The sequence below is a fragment of the Melanostigma gelatinosum genome, assembly GCF_949748355.1.
Source record: "Melanostigma gelatinosum genome assembly, chromosome: 18".
NCBI lineage: Eukaryota > Metazoa > Chordata > Actinopteri > Perciformes > Zoarcidae > Melanostigma > Melanostigma gelatinosum.
In genome coordinates this window covers 21,446,094-21,470,565 of record NC_136651.1, presented here as the reverse complement: position 1 = coordinate 21,470,565, position 24,472 = coordinate 21,446,094, and the positions used below count along the sequence as shown (strand labels likewise).

Sequence of the window (24,472 nt, the reverse complement as noted above, 5' to 3'; positions counted from 1 at the left end):
AGCAAGTAGAGGAAGAAAAAAGAAGAAACATCTTGAAAACACAGTTGAATGATTTGGAAACGGTTTAAGAGAGATGCACAAGATTTTATGAACTGGATCTGTTTACGATTAGAATGACAAGTGGGACAAAAACAAATGGGCAGTTGTCATCTCCTGACCACCGCACACAATAAAATCAGTGTGTAAGAGAAAAATGCTCTAGAAGAACTACACTGGAATCCAAAGATGATCATATAACAAACAAAGCACTACAGATTATGTGGCAGAGGCGATGATACAATAGAATACTACACATTTTGATGAACAGGCTTATCTTCTAGAGAGGATGGGAATAGGACTTTGCTGGTACACTTCTTGTTTTGTTCATACCAACTTATTATTTCTAGCACTGAATCATAATTGGAACCACCAAGTCAATTTGTGGATTCTCCTGTCTTATTTAACTGATTCCAGATGTCACTATGTCTCTGATAGTGACCTCTCCTTTAAAACATAATTCACAAGCACGTCAAAAGTCTTGCCTTTCCTCTCTTATGCTGATCTTGAGAAGATCGTATCAGCTTTCATAACGTTACATGTTGAAATGTTGCATTTTGCTGTAGACGAAAACTATCTCAGACCTTCTTTGGCTTAACATGTTCAGAGAGACGAGATCACCTTATGTTCTGTCCTCTCTTCACTGGTTACTTACAATGCATGCTTTAAAAAAAGCCTTTTATTAATATAAGCCCAATGTTTTATTGTACCACCTGCACTACTTTTTATATGGCCATTGTTTGAATGGTCTGGTGGGAAATGTTAAATGTCTTTTCCTTTCTCCAGGCAGCACACATGCAGGAGGCCCTGGAGGAGTCAGTGCTGATGATGAAGGAAGCAGTAGATGACTTGGGTGCCACTCTGGCTGAGGCAGCCAGTGCAGCAGGTGCTGTGGGTGGCATGGTGGACTCCATCAATGGTGCAATCAATAAAATGGAAGACACGCCTGCTCTTGAGCCTGAAGGCACCTTCGTGGACTACCAGACTACCATGGTCAAGACAGCCAAGGCCATAGCTGTCACTGTGCAGGAGATGGTACGTTTTGATACTCATCCAATGGCCTAATTAGTTCCGGTGACTGAAATAAAGTTGAATATATGAAAAAAAGGTTCCACGGGTTCCACCCCTGGGCATTACTAGTCCAGTACCTACCCATTTATACACCGCATGATGGCACAGCCTGCAGAGAAATTTGGGGTTAAGTGGAGCCAGGGATTGAACCGTTGAACCTCTGAAGGACGACCCTGCTCTACCACTGACTCACAGTCCCTTCCTGTTATGTGTATCAGACCCCACCCCTGGACAGTACAAGCCCCTCTCTGTTTAGTGTCGCAGGCCCCGCCCCTGTTATCTACATGAGGATCGGTCCCCTGGGGCCCGATTAAGCTCTAATTTCCAGCTAGTTTGAGAGAGATGGTGGGACTAACATGTTATTCAGGAGCCATTGTTTAGTATAATCAGGTAGATTTGGTCTGACTGCATCATCAGGCCCCGCCCTGTTGCAATCTAAGCCCCACCCCTTTGACAGTTTATGGCCTTGCCCACTGTGAAAGTGTCCGGGGCGCTTTAATGTATCAGATGTGTGGAATGAGGACCAACATTGTGAAAATAGGGTTTAAATGTTTTGTTTTTGTTTTTGTTTAAAGATATAGGGTGGACAGGTTTTGATGTCATTTCATAAACCAGCACAGGATCATTCATGACCAGTGTCGGAATGATTAACTAGTTATATGTACATGTGTGTTATGTACTTAAATTACAAAATAAATGTACGGTAATTGTAATCAGTTACTGAGAAAACATGTGTAATTACATTACAGTTACTAATCAAAATGTTGGTGATTACAAATATATTCTTTTTGGTCTAAAGCGAATATATAGAATATTATAACATTCATTCGATCACAATGAAGTTCTTACTTATTACATTTGAACAGAGTAGCTTGTAATCTGTTACTCATTACTTTTCAAAAGTAACCTTCTCAACACTGACCGATGTCATGTCAAACTAATAAGAACAGGACATGTTTCAGTCATGAAATGTATTATATCCTTTATAGATTCATTGATTGAAGAGTAAATCTGCTTCTGTGAATGAGTGATATATACATAATTACATTTTTTTTCACTTTATTTGTACAGCCCAAAATCACAAATTGGCCTCAGAGGGCTTTACATTCTGTACAGAATACAACATCCTCTGTCCCAGGACCCTCCCATCAAAAGGATTTTAACAGGGAAAAGAAAGCATAAACCTCAGAGAGCAACAGAGGAGGATCACTCTGTCAGGATGGACAGAAGTGTGATAGATGTCCTGTGCACAGAATGAACGTTCAGCATTGTTTGTTGTTTTATTTTATTATCAGTATTTGTGATTTGTTTCTTTTATAATCTATCTGATGAAAACCTAACATGCACCTGTTATTACTCAACTGTTGTGGTTTCTCTCCTCAGGTGACCAAGTCTAACACCAACCCAGATGACCTTGGGGGATTAGCCAACCAGCTTACCAATGAGTTTGGAAATCTTGCAAATGAGGCCAAATATGCAGCCGTGACTGCAGAGAATGACGAAGTAAATAAAGCCAGCCGTCCTTTGAGAGACACGTCTCGCTTTACATCTTTTTGGTGCTGTTTTTCAAATGTATGGTTTGTGTCCAGATTGGTTCTCACATTAAGAAGCAGGTGGGTGAGCTGGGTTTCAGCTGCACAGGTCTGGTGACCAAAGCTGGAGCTCTGCAGTGCAGCCCCAACGACTCGTTCACCAAGAAAGAGCTGATTGAAAGCGCCCGCAAAGTCTCAGAGAAGGTCAGAGCTCACCCAACCACTCCACCACTTTTTTCACTCACTGTTACTTTACTAGTTAAAATGGAATACCTCAAATGGAAGTAAGTCCAACTTCCACTCATAACTCCTTCTTCTTGCAGGTCTCCCATGTGTTGGCGTCCCTGCAGGCAGGTAACCGTGGCACCCAGGCCTGCATCACAGCAGCCAGCGCTGTGTCTGGAATCATTGCAGACCTCGACACCACCATCATGTTTGCCACTACTGGTACTCTGAACAGAGAGAACGCAGAGACCTTCGCTGACCACAGGTACTACAGACCCTCCTGTAAAAGATTTCAGTATCCCTGTAAGGAAAATAGATCATGGCAAGTATGATGTCATAGATAAAGCAAAGAAAATAATCACTGGGTTGGGGAGTCAACCATATAACTCATTCATTACAATTATATTTCTTGAAGTTAATCATCACTAATACATTTATTTATTTTTTTATTTGAAAAAAGACAATATTAGCACAAATGGCACTATTGTGGTATTGAACTGCAGTTATTGTAGGGGTCATTTTGATCTCAAATATAATTGCGCACTATTACGCACAGAAAACATGGTGGCCGTTGGATCCTCGGCACGTCCAGAAAAGTGAAGATAACTTAAAGAGTCATCATCTCTTCTTGGAAGGATATTTGGGCTGCTGTTTTCATATGTGAACCTCTCCAGGACATGGACTGTGTATAGAGATGGACGCTGCGGCTCCACTTCCTCCCACTGCACAAAAATGAAACCAAAATATCACAGATCTGGGCGCTGCCATCTCACACTGATGTCATTTGGAGCCAGAATCTGCGTAGTAGTGATTAGGTGATGGAGCCGCAGTATCGAGGTCCCGCCCATACACCCTCCTGACCCAATCACAAGAGGAGCACTGCCACAGCTCGTTAGTGTGAGAGCCACCTAGCTGCTGTGCTTACCTGAGGTTAGCGCCACAGTAGCTGTTTGTCTAGAATGACACAACAACTAACCATGATGTCTCTATAAATACCTGATGCATGTTTTATTGCTCAGACTCCCACGTGTCCATCATCAACAGAAACAAATGAACATGTGAACACGCATCAGCGTGATAGGAACTACCTAACTTTTTGTTGGTGGTGAAGTGAACTCTGTTGCCGGACGACCCTCTCTACCCATTGAGGGACAACACGCTCTACCTTCTGAGTCACAGCGTTGATGTATTACCAAAAATTGATTGCATTGATTTGTCCTATGTCCTTCTGACCGGGCAGGAGGGACATAAATAATAAATCTTACAACAGTTTGGTAAAGAATCTTAAACATGAACATGAATTACAATTCAAGTGTAAATCAAAACATCTTCACAGTCAGTGCCTCAGTCTCAGTCAAAACGTTGGAGGAATTTAAATCCCAGACTATAATGTATATACATATAATCATCGACTTTAATGGAATAGATCGGCCCCATTGTGTTGGCCTGATAGTGTTATCACTTGCACCATTACACGCTGTATAATATCATCTGTTATGATATGTCCGTCACAGCTTCATGTTGCTTATTATTGACTTTGTGACCTTTCTGTGTGCAGAGAATACATCCTGAAGACAGCCAAGGCTCTGGTGGAGGACACCAAGCTGCTGGTGTCTGGTGCTGGAGCCAGTCAGGAGAAACTGGCTCAGGCTGCCCAGTCCTCCGTGTTCACCATCACCAAACTGGCTGATGTGGTCAAACTGGGAGCTGCCAGCCTGGGTTCTGAAGACCCAGAGACTCAGGTAGAACAGCAGAAAACATGCCAGCTGTGTTTGTCTTCACTAATCCCCTAAACTGAGGAAAAGTGGATGAAAGGCAACATGTAGAAATACACTTCTAAGTGCAGCTACAAAATGTAAATGTAAATAACAAACGGATGCATTCTTAAAGAAAATGAATAGTAAGGGGAAAAAAAGAAAAGTACAAACAGAACAAAAATATATCCAAAGTAAAAATGGAGATAGAGATGCTCATTTTCTCCGAAACAATTTTTTGGTTTAGGGAGCAAGCTGGCGTTGATCTTATGTATGCTGAGTTCTATATATCCTCTTCTATATCCTTGATATACTCTGAAGGACACACCCTCAACACACCAACTAGGACACAGCTGCTCCTAGGTGGGTGTCTAGGTGCACTCACTTCCCCTGTAAGGGCATCACATTAACGTGTAAGGTACTGGTTCTGCATTCTACAGGTGGTCCTGATCAATGCAGTGAAAGATGTGGCCAAAGCTCTGGGCAACCTCATCAGCGCCACCAAGGCAGCTGCGGGCAAGCCTCATGACGACCCCAGCATGCTGCAGCTGAAGAGCTCCGCTAAGGTAAGTCACATGACACGAGATGAAGACATGCGGAGTGCTGTGCTCCTCCACAGCAGCGCTCCGCCTCACGCGGGGGTCGGAATGAACAGCTGGACGATCGCTGGGTGAAGTACCAATGTTTGTGGGATTGTGGGATGCACTGGGACGGGGTTTCAGATGCTACTTGACCAGCAGAGAAGCACTTTTGAAGCATACTGACATCTTGAATGGAGCACTCGTTAAGGCTCACATTTTTAATCGTATGTTGCATACCGTTGAACCACACTTACATAGAGACTTGAAAACAAACATTTCAACAACAGTATTATTTCAGTGGTATGTCTTCTCTCTGGTAATGCTGTGCATTTTGAAAATCACTGACATTTATCACTGTACGATGCATCAGTGAGCCCTTTTCTTTCGCCATCAGTCTGCTCTATAGCCTTATGATGTTATTTGGCTGCTGTAGGTGATGGTGACCAATGTGACGTCCCTCCTGAAGACGGTGAAGGCAGTAGAGGATGAAGCCACAAAGGGGACCAGAGCTCTGGAGGCCACAATTGAACACATCAAACAGGAGCTGGCTGTGAGTACTCACACGCTTCAAATGGACAAGTTGTCAACATATCACTGCCAACATTTGGAATAGATGTCCTTTTACTACCCTAACCAGTAGAAGAAGCTGTACCTAGTACCAACTGAAGCGGGAATCCTTCCAGCGAGAAGGATTCCCGCTCAGGGCTCCCCGCTGTAGCATCCAGCGGCTCCATTGTTGGATGAAAGAACTCATATGGGTTTTTAACAGTCCCCTGGTTTTTACCACACAGGTGTTCAACAGCTCTGACCCACCACCAAAGACGACCACGCCAGAGGAGTTCATTCGCATGACTAAAGGCATCACCATGGCAACAGCAAAGGCAGTGGCTGCTGGGAATTCCTGTCGTCAGGAAGATATCATCGCGATGGCCAACCTCAGCAGAAAGGCCATCGCTGAGATGCTGCACTCCTGCAAGGTACACAGCAAAACAAAGAATATTCAGAGAAGTATGGTGGGTTTTATCAAAAGTATAACTGTGGGATTTAGACATTGAAGTTACAGTGAGGAACTTTTAACTGCTTCTGAAACAGTCTCAGTTTAGTGCTGATCCTCTATAAGACCTCCATCAGTAAACGAGACCAGCAGAGAGAAGATGGTCTATTTAGTTAGTCTTAATGCTAGTCATCGGTGCCACTGGGTCGGGTCAGATGAAGTCATGCAGGTTCACCAGAAACTCCTTCAGATCAGACTCCAGGGGGGCTCCAGCGGAGACCGGTCCACCGTGGACAGACCCAGATCCTCCAGCAGAGACCGGTCCACCGTGGACGGACCCAGATCCTCCAGCAGAGACCGGTCCACCGTGGACAGACCCAGATCCTCCAGCAGAGACCGGTCCACCGTGGACAGACCCAGATCCTCCATCAGAGACCGGTCCACCGTGGACGGACCCAGATCCTCCAGCAGAGACCGGTCCACCGTGGACGGACCCAGATCCTCCAGCGGAGACCGGTCCACCGTGGACGGACCCAGATCCTCCAGCGGAGACCGGTCCACCGTGGACGGACCCAGATCCTCCAGCGGAGACCGGTCCACCGTGAACGGACCCAGATCCTCCAGCAGAGACCGGTCCACCGTGGACAGACCCAGATCCTCCAGCAGAGACCGGTCCACCGTGGACAGACCCAGATCCTCCAGCAGAGATCGGTCCACCGTGGACGGACCCAGATCCTCCAGCAGAGATCGGTCCACCGTGGACGGACACAGATCCTCCAGCAGAGACCGGTCCACCGTGGACAGACACAGATCCTCCAGCAGAGACCGGCCCACCGTGGACGGACCCAGATCCTCCAGCAGAGACCGGTCCACCGTGGACGGACCCAGATCCTCCAGCAGAGACCGGTCCACCGTGGACGGACCCAGATCCTCCAGCAGAGACCGGTCCACCGTGGACAGACCCAGATCCTCCAGCAGAGACCGGTCCACCGTGGACAGACACAGATCCTCCAGCAGAGACCGGTCCACCGTGGACAGACACAGAACCTCCAGCAGAGACCGGTCCACCGTGGACAGACACAGATCCTCCAGCGGAGACCGGTCCACCGTGGACAGACACAGATCCTCCAGCAGAGACCGGTCCACCGTGGACAGACACAGATCCTCCAGCGGAGACCGGTCCACCGTGGACAGACCCAGATCCTCCAGCAGAGACCGGTCCACCGTGGACGGACCCAGATCCTCCAGCAGAGACCGGTCCACCGTGGACGGACCCAGATCCTCCAGCAGAGACCGGTCCACCGTGGACGGACCCAGATCCTCCAGCAGAGACCGGTCCACCGTGGACAGACCCAGATCCTCCAGCAGAGACCGGTCCACCGTGGACAGACCCAGATCCTCCAGCAGAGATCGGTCCACCGTGGACGGACCCAGATCCTCCAGCAGAGACCGGTCCACCGTGGACGGACCCAGATCCTCCAGCAGAGACCGGTCCACCGTGGACGGACACAGATCCTCCAGCAGAGACCGGTCCACCGTGGACAGACACAGATCCTCCAGCAGAGACCGGTCCACCGTGGACAGACACAGATCCTCCAGCAGAGACCGGCCCACCGTGGACAGACACAGATCCTCCAGCAGAGACCGGTCCACCGTGGACGGACCCAGATCCTCCAGCAGAGACCGGTCCACCGTGGACAGACACAGATCCTCCAGCAGAGACCGGTCCACCGTGGACAGACACAGATCCTCCAGCAGAGACCGGTCCACCGTGGACGGACACAGATCCTCCAGCAGAGACCGGTCCACCGTGGACGGACCCAGATCCTCCAGCAGAGACCGGTCCACCGTGGACAGACACAGATCCTCCAGCAGAGACTGGTCCACCGTGGACAGACCCAGATCCTCCAGCAGAGACCGGTCCACCGTGGACGGACCCAGATCCTCCAGCAGAGACCGGTCCACCGTGGACAGACACAGATCCTCCAGCAGAGACCGGTCCACCGTGGACGGACACAGATCCTCCAGCAGAGACCGGTCCACCGTGGACGGACCCAGATCCTCCAGCAGAGACCGGTCCACCGTGGACAGACACAGATCCTCCAGCAGAGACCGGTCCACCGTGGACAGACACAGATCTGGCTTCACTGCAGCCTCTGACCTGCAGTCGGTGGAGTCGTGTGCTGCCCCAGCAGCAGCTCCTCCTCCTCCTCCTCCTCCTCCTCCAGGAGCAGAGCTCGTCCTTACTGCTCCGCCGGTGGGGCCGCCATAATCCTCACAAAATGAGAGTTTCTTGTAACATTAGGAGGATGTCGGCATAATTATTGTTACTTATCACCCATCTCTAACTGGACCGCGTGTCTACCGCCGCGCTACTTATTGTATCCCTTGATCATAACTCTTTAGCTCACAAATGTTCATAATGTCTGTACTGAATTCTGATTTCTAAACTACACAGTGGTTTTAAAGACTTACCTGTATATTTAATCATTATATTCGCTGTTAATAAGCTGTCTGGACCAACTCACCAACTACATCTTGCATTGCTGTAGTATTTTTCTCCTATCTTTGGTACAAAGTAATATTGGTATAATATAACATTTCAGTCAGGTTGGTAAAGTTTCTTCTCAACTTCTTAATCTTTGTACCGACCCAACTCCAAAACATATTTCACTCATTTTTTTACAAAAGACCAAATTATTTTGTCTTTATAAGCATTACATTTTGACATGCAAAATGGCCGACATACGGTCAGTGTTAGTTCACTGGATTTCTGTCTGTTTTCCCTCTCAGCAAGCTGCCTACCACCCAGAGGTCAGCAAGGAGGTCCAGATGAGAGCCCTGCGCTTCGGCAATGAATGTGCTTGTGGGTACCTGGGACTGCTGGAGCATGTGCTGGTGGTAAGACTTCTTTACCCACATTCATGAATACACACACTAACACACACTGTACTGTCAGCAGTTTACAGTGCTCAAAGTAGCAGAAGTAGCTGAAATGAGGGGATGATTAGAATAAACAGCAGTAGCCACTATGAACAAAAGTGAAAGAACAAATCATTCAAAAAAAGAACATTCAAAAACTCCACAGCAGTATTAAATTACTTCTTTGGCTTTTGGAGGTCCAATTTAAAATACAAAAAATTAAAATGTCCCATTTCTAGTGATGTAGCTTTGTTCTTCATTGTGACTGAGGATCAGATCATAAACAGCCAGCAGCAGGCTCAGTAGAGGTGTGGTTTGTAGGAACAGTTTGTGTATACTGCCACGTCAGCTCAATACACAGGTCCCCTCAACAAGACAGAGGATGAATGACATCACATCATAAAACACCGTTTCCTCGTAGTAGACAGGCTTGTGTCTACAGGCGTGTGACCTGCATTGGACCGGCCCCCTCCTAGGAGTCAGGGCAAGTAGCTCCGTCCTTAAAGCAAAGAACGAAATCAAATAAAGAGACTTCCATGTCTAATGTATTATAAACATACTGATAATGCCTTATAATCTGCCTATAACACTGTATAATTACAGTTACAAGCACTCATAAATATCCATATTGCTGGATAACAATGATCACAACATATTATAGAGCATTTTATAATTATTATTAGCTCACGTAGCATAATACTTCATAATTGCTGGTCACTGACTGACATGTGTTTGACATGTATTTATGTTCTAAATCCCACTGATGAAATACATAATAATATTTTTTTTCTTATAAAATTCTTATAATTTGCCTATACCTCAGGAATCATTACTTAAAGCACCCAATGACCACTAAGATCACCTTATAATGTATTATAACAGTGATTATAATGTCTTACAATTATAACTATTGCAACACATGTCAGTGAGTGAGTGATGGTTCTTACAGACAGTCTGCAGAGATTCCTTGTTTTATCGTTAGATTTTAGAAAGCTGTCCTTGATAAAGACTCATTTGGACGAGCAGCTCAGTGGTCTACTCATTAGTAGTAAATGTGTAGGAGCATGTCTGCAGAGCATTAGCATGCAGTAACTCAACCAATGACACTCTAGTGTGCATGTTTTTAGGAAACGTTAGACTGCCCTCTCATCCGCATGCTACACGTCCTCTTTCACAGCCATTGGCCTGCTATTTACTGTAGCTTGATCGATCCCCCCCCCCCCCCCCGAACGTGAAGACCCGCCCTACTCTGCCTCTGATTGGCTAGTACTCGTTTCTTCTCCGCAGAGTTTGTTAAGTTTATAGCTGATTACCAAGATTGGTGGTCAGGTTGGTTGATCAATATTTTCAACTCTGACGTGGATGTTTTCATCAGGAGGACAGTTTATTGTGCAGTGCTCGCATACAGAATGAAGTTATAATAAGTAACAGATCCGTTAGAGAATACCATTTTGAACAGATTGATCAGTTGTGCTCATAGCTATACATCTCGGTATAAAGTCATTCCACAAGCCCTGGGATCACACTGGAAACCTTCTAGCAATGACTCGACAAGTTTCACATCCCATCAATCCAACTGAAGAGCAAATCTGTTCATCCGTCAGTTGTCTCCAAAATATCTTAATGTGCAATCCAACTTGCTTAAGCCTTTTAAAATGTTTTGCATGTCCTGTGTTCACAGCACGATGCTGCATGCTGTCGATACGATATCAGCTGTCATGTGTTTGATGACCTCTTTTCTTTCCTTTTCCCATCGCTCTGTCAATGTTCCTTTAAACTTGTGGCTCACTGATGTCGGTGCAAGCCGGTGAGTACGCCACATGAACGACATGCACAGTGTGGCGCTGCATTGGTTGAATGCTTCACTGAATACTGAATACCACAACAATGCTGCGGAGTCCCGTCAGACCTGCTCTGTTTATGGACAGGAGAGGGGGGGCAGCTTTTTATATAAACGACACCAAAGGAACCTGACTTAGTGGGAGGTGTTTGAATGCAACCTGAGACAGTCAAATCTAATTGTAGCCTGATGTTAGACTCGACAGTCACACTGATTACTGATTGTCTCTGTTCTGACCATTCAGAGGTGGAAAGACCAGATCACACGCAGGGTTTCAATTACGGGAGGGATTGGGGGTCTGATGGGGTGGGGGCAAACATTAAAATATTCTTTTTACCTGTAATTGCAATAAAATATGAAAATTATCAAAGTGGACCGTACCGTTTCCTAAGCTTGACGTCAGTGATACAGAGTCATCATTGCAGTGACTAGGTTCATGTAAGTAGCCAGCTATCTACCTCGCTCCCTTTACACCCTGGAGGACAAGTTGACAAGTTGACTCATTGCTGGTTTGGTCATTTCCCCCTCTCCATGCCTCTGTGCTGTTAGAGCTGCCTGGCTCAGAGCAGATCAGCCTGGTCATTCAACTGCAAACGTTGTGTTGGCTCACTAGTTGTGAACCTTAGAATGATTATTATTGGACTCATTCAGCTTAGTATTCCTGCAGTATTGTGATTGATGGAGAACCGTTAGTGCCTCTTAAGTGTGAGGGCAGATGTCCATGATAATCAATGGTGGCCAATCCGTCACTTTACCGTCACATATTCCACCAATGATGAACGGCGGCTGGAGCCCACACTGTCTATGTGAGCACATGACCCCCCCCCCCCGCGTCTTACCAGAGGGCGTGGCATCCCTTTGCACAGAATGAGGTTGGTTCATTCCCCTGTATCCAACAGTCCTCCATCATGTTTCGGGGTGGTCAGCTGACCGAGGTAGTCCACTTTATTGTCCAGGGATCCTGTGTTTGATGGTCAAATCCTTCCTCTGAGGACTTCTTGTCCATGCTGACCAAAAAGTTGAATCACTAAGAGTTTAGGAAGCCTTAACACGATCTTAGAGAACAGTTCGAATGCCTCTGAGAATAATATTGCTGAATTATAAACGGGTAGATATTTGTTCTCATTCAGAAGTATCTGTGAATATGAGTAATGTGAGGCCCTGCCCTCTGAAGGTTGGAACAGAACAACAGACCTGCTGATCGTGTTGCTCAGTGAAGCGCTTTGCTTTTTGCTTTAAGCCTCATAGCATCACAGATGAATGGACCTTTTTCCAGACTTGGTGCATGTTGTATTTGTGTAAGACGGAAGATTGTCTGATTGGTGGAGCTCAGGGTAGAGCTCAAACTCATCTTCACTCCGGGCCACATCAGCATCATGGTCGCTCACAAAGGGCCGTTTGAAAATGTCACTACTCCTACCATATTGTTCAATAACTTTCTGCATTTGATTATTGTTTATTCAAGTGTAAAAATATTGTACATGCAGTTATATAAATGTAAAAATATATTTCAGCACATTTCTGTTATTATAACTTAAATCCTTTTAATTTAGGGTTAATAAACCCACATTACTCTATCAAAGATCAAACTATTGAAGAAAATATCAACGACAAATATCAAACACAGGTTATTACAATAACTTTGTTCAACGCTTAAAATCCTTTCAAGGGTGCGTTTGCACAATCACATGAAGTATTTCATGTGTTTTAAAGTCACGTTTAAAGTCTTAAATGTACTCACAACACATTTATATGTCAAGTGTACAGTCAGCAGCCAAAGAGCTGCTTCTGTGACTGTGTGTTTATCTCATCATGATGACTTTCTGTCTCAGAATTAAGACTTTCTATCATAGTTATGACATTCTATCTCATTATTTCGACAATGGGGATATTTTTATTAGCAAGTCTAACTTTTTTTTTTTTTGCTGGCGGATTCGCGGCCCACATAAAATGACGTGGCGGGCCGGGAGTTTGAGACCCCTGGGTTAGAGTGTGTATGTGAGTGTCGTACGTTGGGGTGCAGAATGCGCTTGTGTTTGCCCGTGGCATTTGTTTGGCCCGCTGCATGCGTTCCTGTGCAGTTCGGTCCTCTCTCTTCTCATGACAACACATCTGAATAAACTTGAGCTGGGCATGGGCTGAGCCCTGTTAATGCCTTGCACCTGTCACACACTGCTCCAACCTGCATACTGCATGTCCACCTAGGACAGTCTGAGGACACATACCAGAAACCCAAACCCATCTGAGCACCAACAAATCAAACTAGTCTGCCATTATTTTCATTGAATTGTGAGACGGGCCTGTCATTGGTAGAAGTTGACTGTCTCGTTTAGTTCTACATCATGAATGTAGGTGTGTGAGGAAATACTGTTCTCTCACAGATGCAAAGCCTCCTCCAAGTCCAACATGAAGTCTCACTTTTATTATGAGTGACAATGAATTCTTAACATTCTTGTTTTAGCAGCTCTAGTTATTTTGATGTCAATGATGTCCCCATATAGGCAGGGGAGAGACTCAGCTCTGCCATGTGTTCTCATGATGGAAAGCTCTGATACAGTAGCAAAAAGTATTTCACTAACAGACGAAACATTAGAGAGGCAATACTTCCTAAAGACGGTGTGTGGTTGCTACTCAAAGAGGACTCGTTCAGTATGCCCCACTTTAAGGGCACATAGCTTTATTTGCTGACATCACAGTGAGAGCTCACCTTCATGGCTACTGTGTATGCACCTGTCAAAGACAGAAATGCTTACTGTGCACATTATTTTCATCACATTCAGAGAGCGATGCCTACACTGTCTGTTGATAGGTCTCTATCCCTGTGGACCTGGGAGTACTGTGATGGGCCTGATTCCCATCACTTCTCCTGTCTGCTGCACCAGTCTGTCAATAAACAGAGCGACAAGAGAAGTGATGTTTCCAGTGTTCTCACAATCATTCTCAGGTTTAGTTTATGACACATATCAGAACAGTTTTTTTGAGTTTTAAGAATCAAATGAAAACCTCATGAATGGAGAAATACAATGCTGCCTCCAGTGTACAAAAAGTTGATCAAATGTATCACATGAATGGAATCAAAACAGATTATAGATTGAATTTTAGACTTTAAAACATCAGTGAAATTGGCTAACCACCTAATGAATGGTTTTATTTTTCACTTCTGTCTGCCCTATTTCTCGTCTTCACCTTATCATATTATCCCCAGAGCACTCTGAAGTATGTGGGAGGTGTTCCTGGAATCACAAATTCATGTGCGGGAAATGGAATATGTATGGTTTTGTGCGTGCACGTCGTTTCTTCATGGCCACCGTGATTAACACTGAATGTAGTTTCTTTCCCAGTATCAAGCTGCACACGTGTACACAGATACAACATGCAGTGGAATATTATCGTAGCACAGGATGAGATTCAAGTAAAAATGTTCAGCCTCAGTTATGCAAAAGGAGAATGTAAAAAAAAAGGTTGAATTAAAGGTTGAGACTTTTTTCCCGTCACCCACAGATCATCCAGAAGCCCTCTCATGATCTGAAGCAACAGTTGGCCAACTACTCCAAGCGCGTGGCAGGCTCTGTCACCGAGCTCATCCAGGCTGCCGAGGCCATGAAAGGTATCTTAACCTTTGACCTCTTCAGCAGAATGGCAGCAGAACCAAACTGCATTCCTTAGGGTGCCACTTCATGTCTCCATTTACGTTTAATGGTGTCAGAGTTCTTATTGATCCTTCTAAATGGGTCTGGATGTAGCTGACAACACCAACCCCTACCAGACATTGGTCCTCAATAGTGAAGTTATATCATGGTAGTAAGACAATTACAAGTGTCATACATACGTTAATGGCAATTAAGAAACGGTACTGATGTACAATATCAAATAACAAATTACAATAGATGTTTTTTTTAAGCCGCTTCGTAAAAAACAACCTGTGGAAGCATCAAAAAGGGCAGACAGTACGGCTCTGCACTGGACCCGTCTGAAATAGCCCATCATCGGGTCTTATTTAGAGCACTTCATGCAAATGAGCCCTGACAGTAATCTGAAGTAGGATGAGTACTTACTCCCCGTAGAGTTTTCTGGGATCCCCCTCTTAAGAGTCAAGTACAAAATACATTGAACCCAAGGTGATTCCATGAATGCATCATCTGTCAAATGGAGGAAAAGTCCTCCTCAGGGTTTTATATGGCAGATTAACGTCCCTCTGCTCCAGTTTAAGAGACATTTTGAACCCTGCTGGCCCACCAGTGATTCATGTCCAGTCTTTCCTGTCTCAGTCCCTTCAAACACCTTCTCCAATCTGTTGAGTTGAGCCTTCTACTGTGTAAGGAACTGAATGACGTGTAATCGCCTGTGGTTAGTAGAGAGGGTCTAATTAATGACAACCTGTAGCTCCAACCTGTAAATCAGGTGAACAGCAGAAGATATGAAATGCTGCTGAAATTGATATGATTCATTGAAATATCAGCTCAGTAACTTTACACATTTTATTTTTGTAACAGAAGGTCCTGATTTTGATGACTGTCTTAGGTTAATGAGCATGATATAATGATGTAATGTCAATCGTATCCTGGGAATGTGATGCAATCAGAGAGGGACTTTCACCATCACTTTGAACGACAATATGGAAACCCGGAGTTAGAGTGCTGCTTCTATGACAACTTGTGTATTTGGCCTTTTGGCAGGTCACCTATGGATGTGCATATCTATAAGTAAATATGCACCGCATACTTTGCATTACAGAGAAAAACATTTAGCGAGAAGACTTTGCAGTTGGACAATAAAAAAAGAGCGAGGAGAGACACAAATGGCTCAGAGGTTCATTAGCCTCGGAGCTTAGTGAATCTGGAACAGGATCCAAGTGGAAAGTGGCTGTTGGAACCTTACCCCGTCGACACTGAAGAACCTGAATGCGAAGTTCTCTGGGGTTTGCTATTAGTCCCTATCCTAGCCTGTGACCTCGTGTCATTTTGTCATGGCAACAGAGACTGTTTGTGATACACTGGGAGCTGTACAGTTAAATAATAATATAAATATGCAATGTTTAGATATTGATGGCTGCTGATTTATGTGGGATGATCTGCCCTCCTTTAGCGTTTCTATACAGCACACTGTGTGTTCATGTTTGATAACGTGCCGCTCAGTGAGGATTGATTATTATGTCCTCATGTTTCAAATCTCCACTCGCTCACGAGTACGCACTGTTAATTAAAGAAATACTTTCATTCGTAAATAATTAAATGCAAAAATGAAAGCATATCTATTGCCTGTCAACGGCTCTCAACATGGCGACAGCTGAGCCGGCAGCTAACTGCTAATGGTGCTAACAGTGCTGATAGTGCTAAAGTGCACAGAACTGATCAGTTCTGCTGCTGTGAGCCATATTGTCATTACCACTGCACAATATTCAGCTCGTGGATGTTGGGTGTTTGTGTGTGTTGCAGGCACAGAGTGGGTGGACCCAGAGGATCCCACTGTCATCGCAGAGAACGAGCTGTTAGGAGCAGCGGCAGCTATTGAAGCGGCTGCCAAGAAACTGGAGCAGCTGAGGCCCAGGACCAAACCCAAGGTTAGACGGCTTTTTACAGAGCAGCAGCAGCCCCCGTGTGCCTGTTCACCTCACTGCAGGGTCACATACTGTATGTGTGCTGCACGCCTTCCGGCCTGTTAGATCCTCACACCATGAACGATGGCTGTCTCACGGGCCTTACCCTCTTAGCATTTTATATGCATCCATTTCTAAGTATTTGTGGCCCCCAGCTTTTCCTATGCTGTAGAACTGTACACTTTTTGTCTGAATGATTGTTCCAACGCAGCCCTGTACCACAGCGTGTTTATTGACTGTTGCTTTCCCCTCTCTTGCAAACAGGAGGCAGATGAGAGCTTGAACTTTGAGGAGCAGATTCTGGAGGCAGCCAAGTCCATTGCAGCTGCCACTAGTGCTCTGGTTAAAGCCGCCTCAGCAGCACAGAGGGAGCTAGTGGCTCAAGGGAAGGTACGTCTGAACAATGCCAGCAACATTTAAACCCTCCATAGAGAAATGGTTAACTCTGAGTTTCTCTTCATAATTTGCCACAGAGAACCCAGAACATGGTAGTACGTTTTGGAAGCACACCTTTCTTCCCACCAGAAACTGATTGTGTGTTTTAGTAGAAACTTGAGAACCTGAAACTGAAGCAAGACAACCCAGTCAGTTGGTTGCGGGCTCTCTAGATCAGAAAACATTCAACAAGCCATTCAGATTTGGCTCTCCTTCCTCATTGGACTACACCGCCCACAGGTCGAGAGCTGCCATACTTTATTCACAAGCCAATCAGAGCAGACTGGGCTTTTGGGGGAGGGGCTCTGAAAGAGATGGGAACTAAGACAGTGTTTCAGACGGATATATATATACAGGTACATTCAGACACAGTATGAGAAACAGAATGTGTTTTTTGAAGATTACAACATGTAAACATGTTCTAGTAGAAACCTTAAATACAAGTATGAAAATTAGCATGACACATCTCTTTTAAGGGGAACAGACTAATACAGTGTGGCACTGCTGATGCATGCAGATTCTGCGTGCCCCATTGAGGCAAAATCCACCATATTGGGCTGTGATGCACAGGAGAACCAGAACCCCAGAAATACAGCCCCCAGACTCTTATGTGCTTTCAGACTGATGGCGATGGGTTCAGAGATTGAATTCGCCCATCCATGTCATTGTTATCCCCGTAGTGAATTGTATGCTTTTGATATCCATGAATGCTGAAGATTGATGACTGAGCCAGTTTTCCTGTATTTTCAGGTGGGAGCGATCCCAGCCAATGCGGCGGATGATGGACAGTGGTCTCAGGGGCTGATTTCAGCTGTAAGTCCTCGCACTCCGGGTTTATTGAGAATGTTTCAAAGTTCTTAGTAAAACATCTTCCCGTCGATGTCTTTGACCCCCTCAGGCTCGAATGGTTGCAGCAGCAACCAACAACCTGTGTGAGGCAGCCAACTCTGCGGTGCAGGGGCACGCCAGCGAGGAGAAGCTCATCTCGTCAGCCAAGCAGGTGGCAGCCTCCACAGCTCAGCTGCTGGTGGCCTGCAAGGTCAAGGCTGACCAGGACTCCCAGACCATGAAGAGGCTTCAGGTCAGCATTGCGTATTAATGCCCATCAAGCTGCTTCACACACGCCCACTTCTGTTTGTTACCCTGGTACCTCAGGACACCAAAAACTGAAAGAACATGCGCGCTCGGTCACCCCTAGAGGTCCAAACATGAAGTCATACTGACTGACAAGTAACTCATTCAGTGGACTCCTGCAGCATCAGCACTACAAAGACTCACAGAAATCAAATTGCTGCGACTGCATATGATGATTTTTCATACTTAAATACTGGCTGTACAGAACTTCTACAGGAGTCTGAGAGGATTGCTTTCTTCACAGTTTACCATCAGCAGATGGATTTCATCGTAGGTTAGACATTGGTGTTCATGGTAAATCAGATCTCTGCTGCCACACAGCCCTGTGGTCGGTCTGCTACACACCAGAGACTACTGGACTGTTTCTGATGCGCAGCAGAGATTGATGATCATCTTTCACCAGCTCCAATGAAACCATTTTTGGGGCTTCGTTTTGAAAGCAGTTAGGAGCGAAACGTTGCTGGTTTGGGTCTGCACATAACTCCTCGACAACAAGAAAGATATCGGATAAAACCACAATCATCATTTGAATTACCTCAGTATTTTGTACAGTACATCATAACTGTCCCCTTCTGGGTTAGTTACCATGGCAACTACTTTGTTTGAACTTGAGCCATTTCCTAGACTGAAAAGCCAGGGTTAGCTCCAAAGTTAGCTCCCTAACCTATAATCCTGCTTCGTCCTCCTCTGCTCTTATGTGTAGACCTACAGTACCTGCTGAGGGAACAATACTCTCACCACAACATCATTCTGCAACAGCTGAGGTTGATGGATAGTCTATTAACAGGCTGCAGTGTTTCGGGTTACAGGTGGGCTGCATGATCTGTACAGCTGCTCCATCAGGTTTAGTGTGCTCTATATTCAGCAACGGTAAGAGTGCCTTCAACATACTGCTGCATTTCAGTACCATGACAGGGCCTCCACAGGACTCCACAGCTTAAGTATTGCGTAAACATAAAAGTGGGGGACCCACATGAGACAGATACAAAGTGAGCAACAGAAGCTGAGATCTCCTGACTTTTAGTACTTTGTCTGACCCAGGAGCCAAAAACTCTAGATCCCACATTTCCTACAATGCAATCATTCGAATATTTTTGGTTGACCCTTCCTGCATAGTAATACCCGCATATTTCAAAGGCCCTCTGATATCCACGTGAACTTCTAGTGTTCTGAGTTAACCCTGATGACACCACTATGACATCATCAGGATTATTTTGTCAGACACAAGAGACGTGACCCTGTTTTACCACACCGAGGACTGCCCATGACGAGCAACCTCACCTTTATCTGTCAAATTGGTGGAGTGCTCCTTTCTTCTTAAGATGCTGATGATGCAGCACAGAGGAGTTGCTGTGACCTTTAAGTGTAACTGATGCAGTTAGTCCCAAGACATAACACAAACTACAAGTATCTCCTGTCACCCCATCCACCCAAAAAGACTATATTTAAGGCTGTGAGCACATCAGCCTGCCCAGGCCATCTCATATTCTCTGATCCAATCAGCAGTGGCTTATCTCCTCCTCTTCTGGGCCTGCAGCTGCCACCACAGTAATTCCCATACATTTATGTGTACAGGAGCTCTGGAAACAATCCACGAGTCCGCCCATGGCACCAGAAGTGGAAACATTAGCCCTGATCTATGATTACACCAGCAGCATTTGCTCTCTTCATTCTGCCGCGGGGCTTTTTATGGTTGTATTATCCCGAGTGCTGAGTATTGTACATCTCTCTGAGCAAAGGTGGCTGTTTGGACAGTTCCTGATGGTTCAGGGAAAGAACTGACTTACACACTGAGGTACCAGTGTGTTTGCTACCACCCACAACAATGCAATATTCCTAGCAGCCAACCTGGGAGTGTTAACATGGTGTTCCAATGAATTTCAAGATGGTAATCCAAATTGCTAGCCTTGTTCTCACATTAGGTAAATGACCATTAAAGGAAGAATTTGACACGTGTGTGTGTGTGGGTGGTGGTATAACCCTTTGAAAGGGTTCCTGGTAGAAGCTTTATAAAAAAGAACCCGTTATGGTTACAGTTAGCACCTTTATTTCTGTGTAGAGATCCCCACATGAACAACGGCGTGTCCCTCTGACTTGCAGTAGTGTCCGTTAGCTGTGAGTGAAATGTGAGCTGCGAGGTCACTGGTGTAGACAGCTGTGTTGATTGAAACAGATAAATGAGTGAAAACACGGCTGAAATGAGGCCAGTATAGACGGTCAGACGGAAACATACTGGAGGAGCAGTCCCTCAGACAATGGATTTGACCATTTAACAATGTTTTTAGAATACCAGCTGCCTCGTTTTATCTCCTGAGACAAACACTGTGACAGTTTGGTGTGTGGCCTCTGTGTACAGTACAGCTGATGACGGGAGCTGCACAGTGTTATTCTGTATGTCAGGGCCAGACGAACAGTAACATTCCAGCCAAAGATAAACCAGCAGAGGATTCAGTGTCTGATTTCAGTTGCTGGAGCCGCAAAAGGAGAAAAGTCCTCTTCCTTAGAGCCGAGCTGCCCAATGAGACAAATGTTTGGCTTTGAGTGCAGTTCAGCAGGCTGCTGCTCGTTGCCTTTTACAGTTATTCTCTGGCACTGAGCAGGAAAAAAACCTGGTCTGGTTTTCTCTCAGAGCCCTGGTGGAGGTTTTCATTGCCTTTCCAGGAATTGCTGTCACAAGAAGCACAGTTGACGTGTCTGCTCTTTCAAGTCTGCATGAGTCTGTTTCAACATTTACTCAAAGACTAAATCCTGGTCTGTGATTAGAGATATATCTGTTAAGATATCTAACTATGAGCAGTCACCTGCTCTTCCTTTTATTCTTTTGGTTTTGATCTTAAGGCACTGGCCTTTTACTAGCTTTTAAAAAACCGTTTTCCTTGTCAGTTTACTGTCATGAATGACTCACTCAACCTCATTTAGTTGAATCCCGTGTGTTCTGCAGGCTGCTGGAAACGCTGTGAAGAGAGCCGCTGATAACCTGGTGAAGGCGGCGCAGAAAGCAGCGTTTGATGCTCAGGATGACCAGGCCGTGGTGGTCAAGAGTAAGATGGTGGGAGGCATCGCTCAGGTGAGTCAAAGGTCCAAATATAATACTGCATGTACGTACACACATACCTACTTAAAGTAAGTACAGATATAAAAGAAAAATAAACAGTTTACTACATATACTTTATAAAAAGATATTCTTTCTTGAATCAATAAATGAAAATATAATTGAATTCAACTGTTTTAACATAACCCTCTTGGATGCTTAAGTACTAAAGAAATCATACTTGGACAGCAACACACCGGTTACATATGCGTTGTGTTGCAGATCATCGCTGCTCAGGAGGAGATGCTGCGGAAGGAAAGGGAGCTGGACGAGGCCAGGAAGAGGCTGGCCACCATCCGGCAGCAGCAGTACAAGTTCCTCCCCTCGGAGCTGCGTGAGGACGGCCAGGAGCAGTGAGGGAGCGCAGCAATGCAACAGTGATCCGTGGAATGCTCAGGACCTTCCCCCAGCGACATGTAGGGAGAGGAGGCTTCATGCAATATTAGGCAGGCTCTCAATCTGTTCCTGTATTTAATTTTTAAAGTCAAATGATGCCAATGATTATGAATTTTGATAATACAGAAATCCTTATTACGGTATCTGTGCTTTTGATTATATATGATCAAATACTTTTCACTATATCTGTCTCTTTTTTATCTGGATTACATGTCTTTGTTGTGTACGTTATGTGGCTTCATAAAATTGCTAAATCCTGCCAATACATTTGGCCCTTCACTGTTTTAGAGGTGTGAAGGCGAGCGCAATTAAGCTTTCTATGCAAACTATGCAAATGTTCTATGCAGGTGTGTGTGTGTGTGTGTGTGTTCGTGTGTGTAAGCGAGAATGTTTCCAGAGACACGGTTTCTGAGTTCATTGCGAAGCAGAGGTCTGTGACGGAGATGATATTCAGTATGTTACTTGTCAATAAGGACTATGATAGGACAAGCAGTTTTAAAGATTACATTTTGAAAAGAAATACTTTGCAACGGAAGAAATCGGAATGGGAACACATTATTTTTCTAAAGATTGAGCTATGAAATGTATTAAAAAGTCACAATGTTAGTAAGTGTGTCAGTATTTGGATGTAAGCAGCTACAGTGTTGATACATGTTTGTGTAAAGAGTATGAAGCCATATATTTAACTTCCAGACATTTGACATCATAGTGACTATTTGCTTCGTGACTTGCTCCAGTATTGTGTCATCTGTGCCGGTATTTGTGCTTAATACTTTCTAGAGGATTCCTGTCCCAGCACAATGATGCTCGTCTGTGTGCTGTTAGATATGACTCCCACTTTATTTCTCATTGCCGAGGGCCTAATGATTGCTCTGTCTGGTCCCACTATATTCAGTGCCTTCATAGAATTGATCTAGTATTATAAACTGCTGCCAACCATTTACCCTCGAGACGCACTTCATTCATTACTCAGTTAAATAATTGATCAGAGCATTTAAATCCTCCTTTACACCACACACGCCTTTATTTTCTTTCCATATTCTTTCACATGGCACAGCTAGAACAGCATGCCTACCACAATGACTGTAATCATACACAGCCTTTTGTTCACATTTGACTTTATTACAGCAGCACCACCTCATGGGCACTGTGACAGAGATTTATATTCAATAAAGCCAGTTTTCAGTGAAACTCTTGACATCCATTTCTTAACACTCTTTCACCCTGTTCACAAGAGGAAAAGCCTCCTCAACCATACTCTACCAGTGAGTTCATATTGAGCTATATTGTGAGCATCATTTGCTGATTTAATCAAACATCACATCAGGTCTGTTTTTTTGTTATTATTCCTATACTATTTACTGAAACTTTGGCTACGCCTTAGTTTTCAATTCAGATTCCGCTCTCATATCACTTCTTTTTGTTTGGGTGTTCACATTCTTTTTTTATGTGGCCAATATCAGATTCCAGTGTGAACTGGTCTCTGTCCTGAACCGACCAGCACGCGCAAAGTGTGTTTACAGATTCATCAACATTTTAATCCAATTTATACTTTTTTAAATATTCAAACTTCTTTGAAACTTAGAAAAAAAAGCCTCCCATCACCCGGAGGAGCTCCGTGGATTTCATGGAGCTGTGTTCACTGTGTCTAGAAGCCAGTTTACTACAGCTGTATGAATAAACTGATTTTCTGTGATTTAACTGCAATAAACGTATTTTCCTATGATACCCCGTTTTTATGGAATAACTTTCCTATGGACATCTCTCCCCTACCCAAGTGAGATTGTTTTCTCTCTCTCCGTCTGGCTCCGAGCCCTTCAAAATAAAAGACCCCAGATTGTAACAGGAAGCTCAGGACAAGATTGGTTTGATTCCATAAAAGCCCCCAACTCTCACTGTATGTTAATAGGAAACTAGGAATGGCCAAAAGGTACATGTATCAATACTGTTATTATTAATTTGTAAATTTGAAGTCACTTTAAAAAACAATGTTGAAATTAGTCAAATGCTGTCAAACTTGACCAATTGCTGCACTATTCTGTATAAAATAGTCCTTCTGAGAGCCACTGTATAAGCCCCTATCAAAATAAGTGACAGTCATAGACTGTATATAAGAAGTGGACATAGAGGTCGTGATGTCACCCATTGGTTGGTGATCAGTGGTTCTTATTCAATCAGACTTCTTTTTGAGAACCTTAAGTGGAAGCCAGTGGATTCCTGAGCAAATGAGAATGAGAATGAAGAGAAAGAGATAGATTATGGCTTTTTGTGGAGCATGTGGTTGCATCTTGAGGTAGGCAGGGTTACATAAGGGCTCTCTGGGGTGCAGCCCTGGACCATCCTGTTTCATGCCCACCCAGCTGGCTCTGATTGGCAGCAGGGCCGCACTTCATTCCAACAGCACAAAAAAATGATACAAAAGTATCAGCACCAAAATGTACTAAAAGTACCAAAAGCAGGCTTCTCATGCAGAATGACCCATTTCAGAAAAATGTACATTATATAATCATAATTATTGATATTTCTCACTGAGATGTATTAGAGTAGAATAAAGTATAATACAAGAGAAACAACAATAGAGTAAATGGACTGAGTTGACCACAACTGTTTTCTTATTTCCACTGAAATAAATGAAGTCATTGAATTGAATGCATGATTTGTATTTGAAAAGAGGAGCATTGCGTTATGTCTGAATGCTTCCTGACCACGTTGCAGACTTGCTTAGCTTCTTTAAAGGTCAATCAATTTCCCTCAGGGTCAACTTGTTCTCCATGGACACGCTGGATGTGAGTTGAGGTGCAGGACCACCAGTGATCCAGGTGGACCTGACGCACCTGGATGTGATGTATTCACACGTGCTGAAGA

The 24,472-nt window shown here is 44.6% G+C and overlaps 1 protein-coding gene across 1 annotated transcript in view; it reads left to right on the top strand.

The window, feature by feature from the left end:
* tln1 (talin 1) overlaps positions 1-23,287 on the top strand; it is a 63,059-nt gene extending 39,772 nt beyond the window's left edge. The window contains exons 35-50 of the mRNA XM_079289586.1: positions 823-1,071; positions 2,491-2,610; positions 2,697-2,843; positions 2,963-3,129; positions 4,423-4,606; positions 5,059-5,184; positions 5,633-5,749; positions 5,991-6,176; positions 8,987-9,094; positions 14,457-14,562; positions 16,391-16,515; positions 16,816-16,941; positions 17,737-17,799; positions 17,885-18,067; positions 21,062-21,187; positions 21,434-23,287. Coding sequence (XP_079145712.1) covers positions 823-1,071; positions 2,491-2,610; positions 2,697-2,843; positions 2,963-3,129; positions 4,423-4,606; positions 5,059-5,184; positions 5,633-5,749; positions 5,991-6,176; positions 8,987-9,094; positions 14,457-14,562; positions 16,391-16,515; positions 16,816-16,941; positions 17,737-17,799; positions 17,885-18,067; positions 21,062-21,187; positions 21,434-21,568 — 2,268 coding nt within the window. The 3' untranslated portion in view covers positions 21,569-23,287. The remainder of the gene's footprint in view (positions 1-822; positions 1,072-2,490; positions 2,611-2,696; positions 2,844-2,962; positions 3,130-4,422; positions 4,607-5,058; positions 5,185-5,632; positions 5,750-5,990; positions 6,177-8,986; positions 9,095-14,456; positions 14,563-16,390; positions 16,516-16,815; positions 16,942-17,736; positions 17,800-17,884; positions 18,068-21,061; positions 21,188-21,433) is intronic.
* The last annotated feature ends 1,185 nt before the right edge of the window (positions 23,288-24,472 follow it).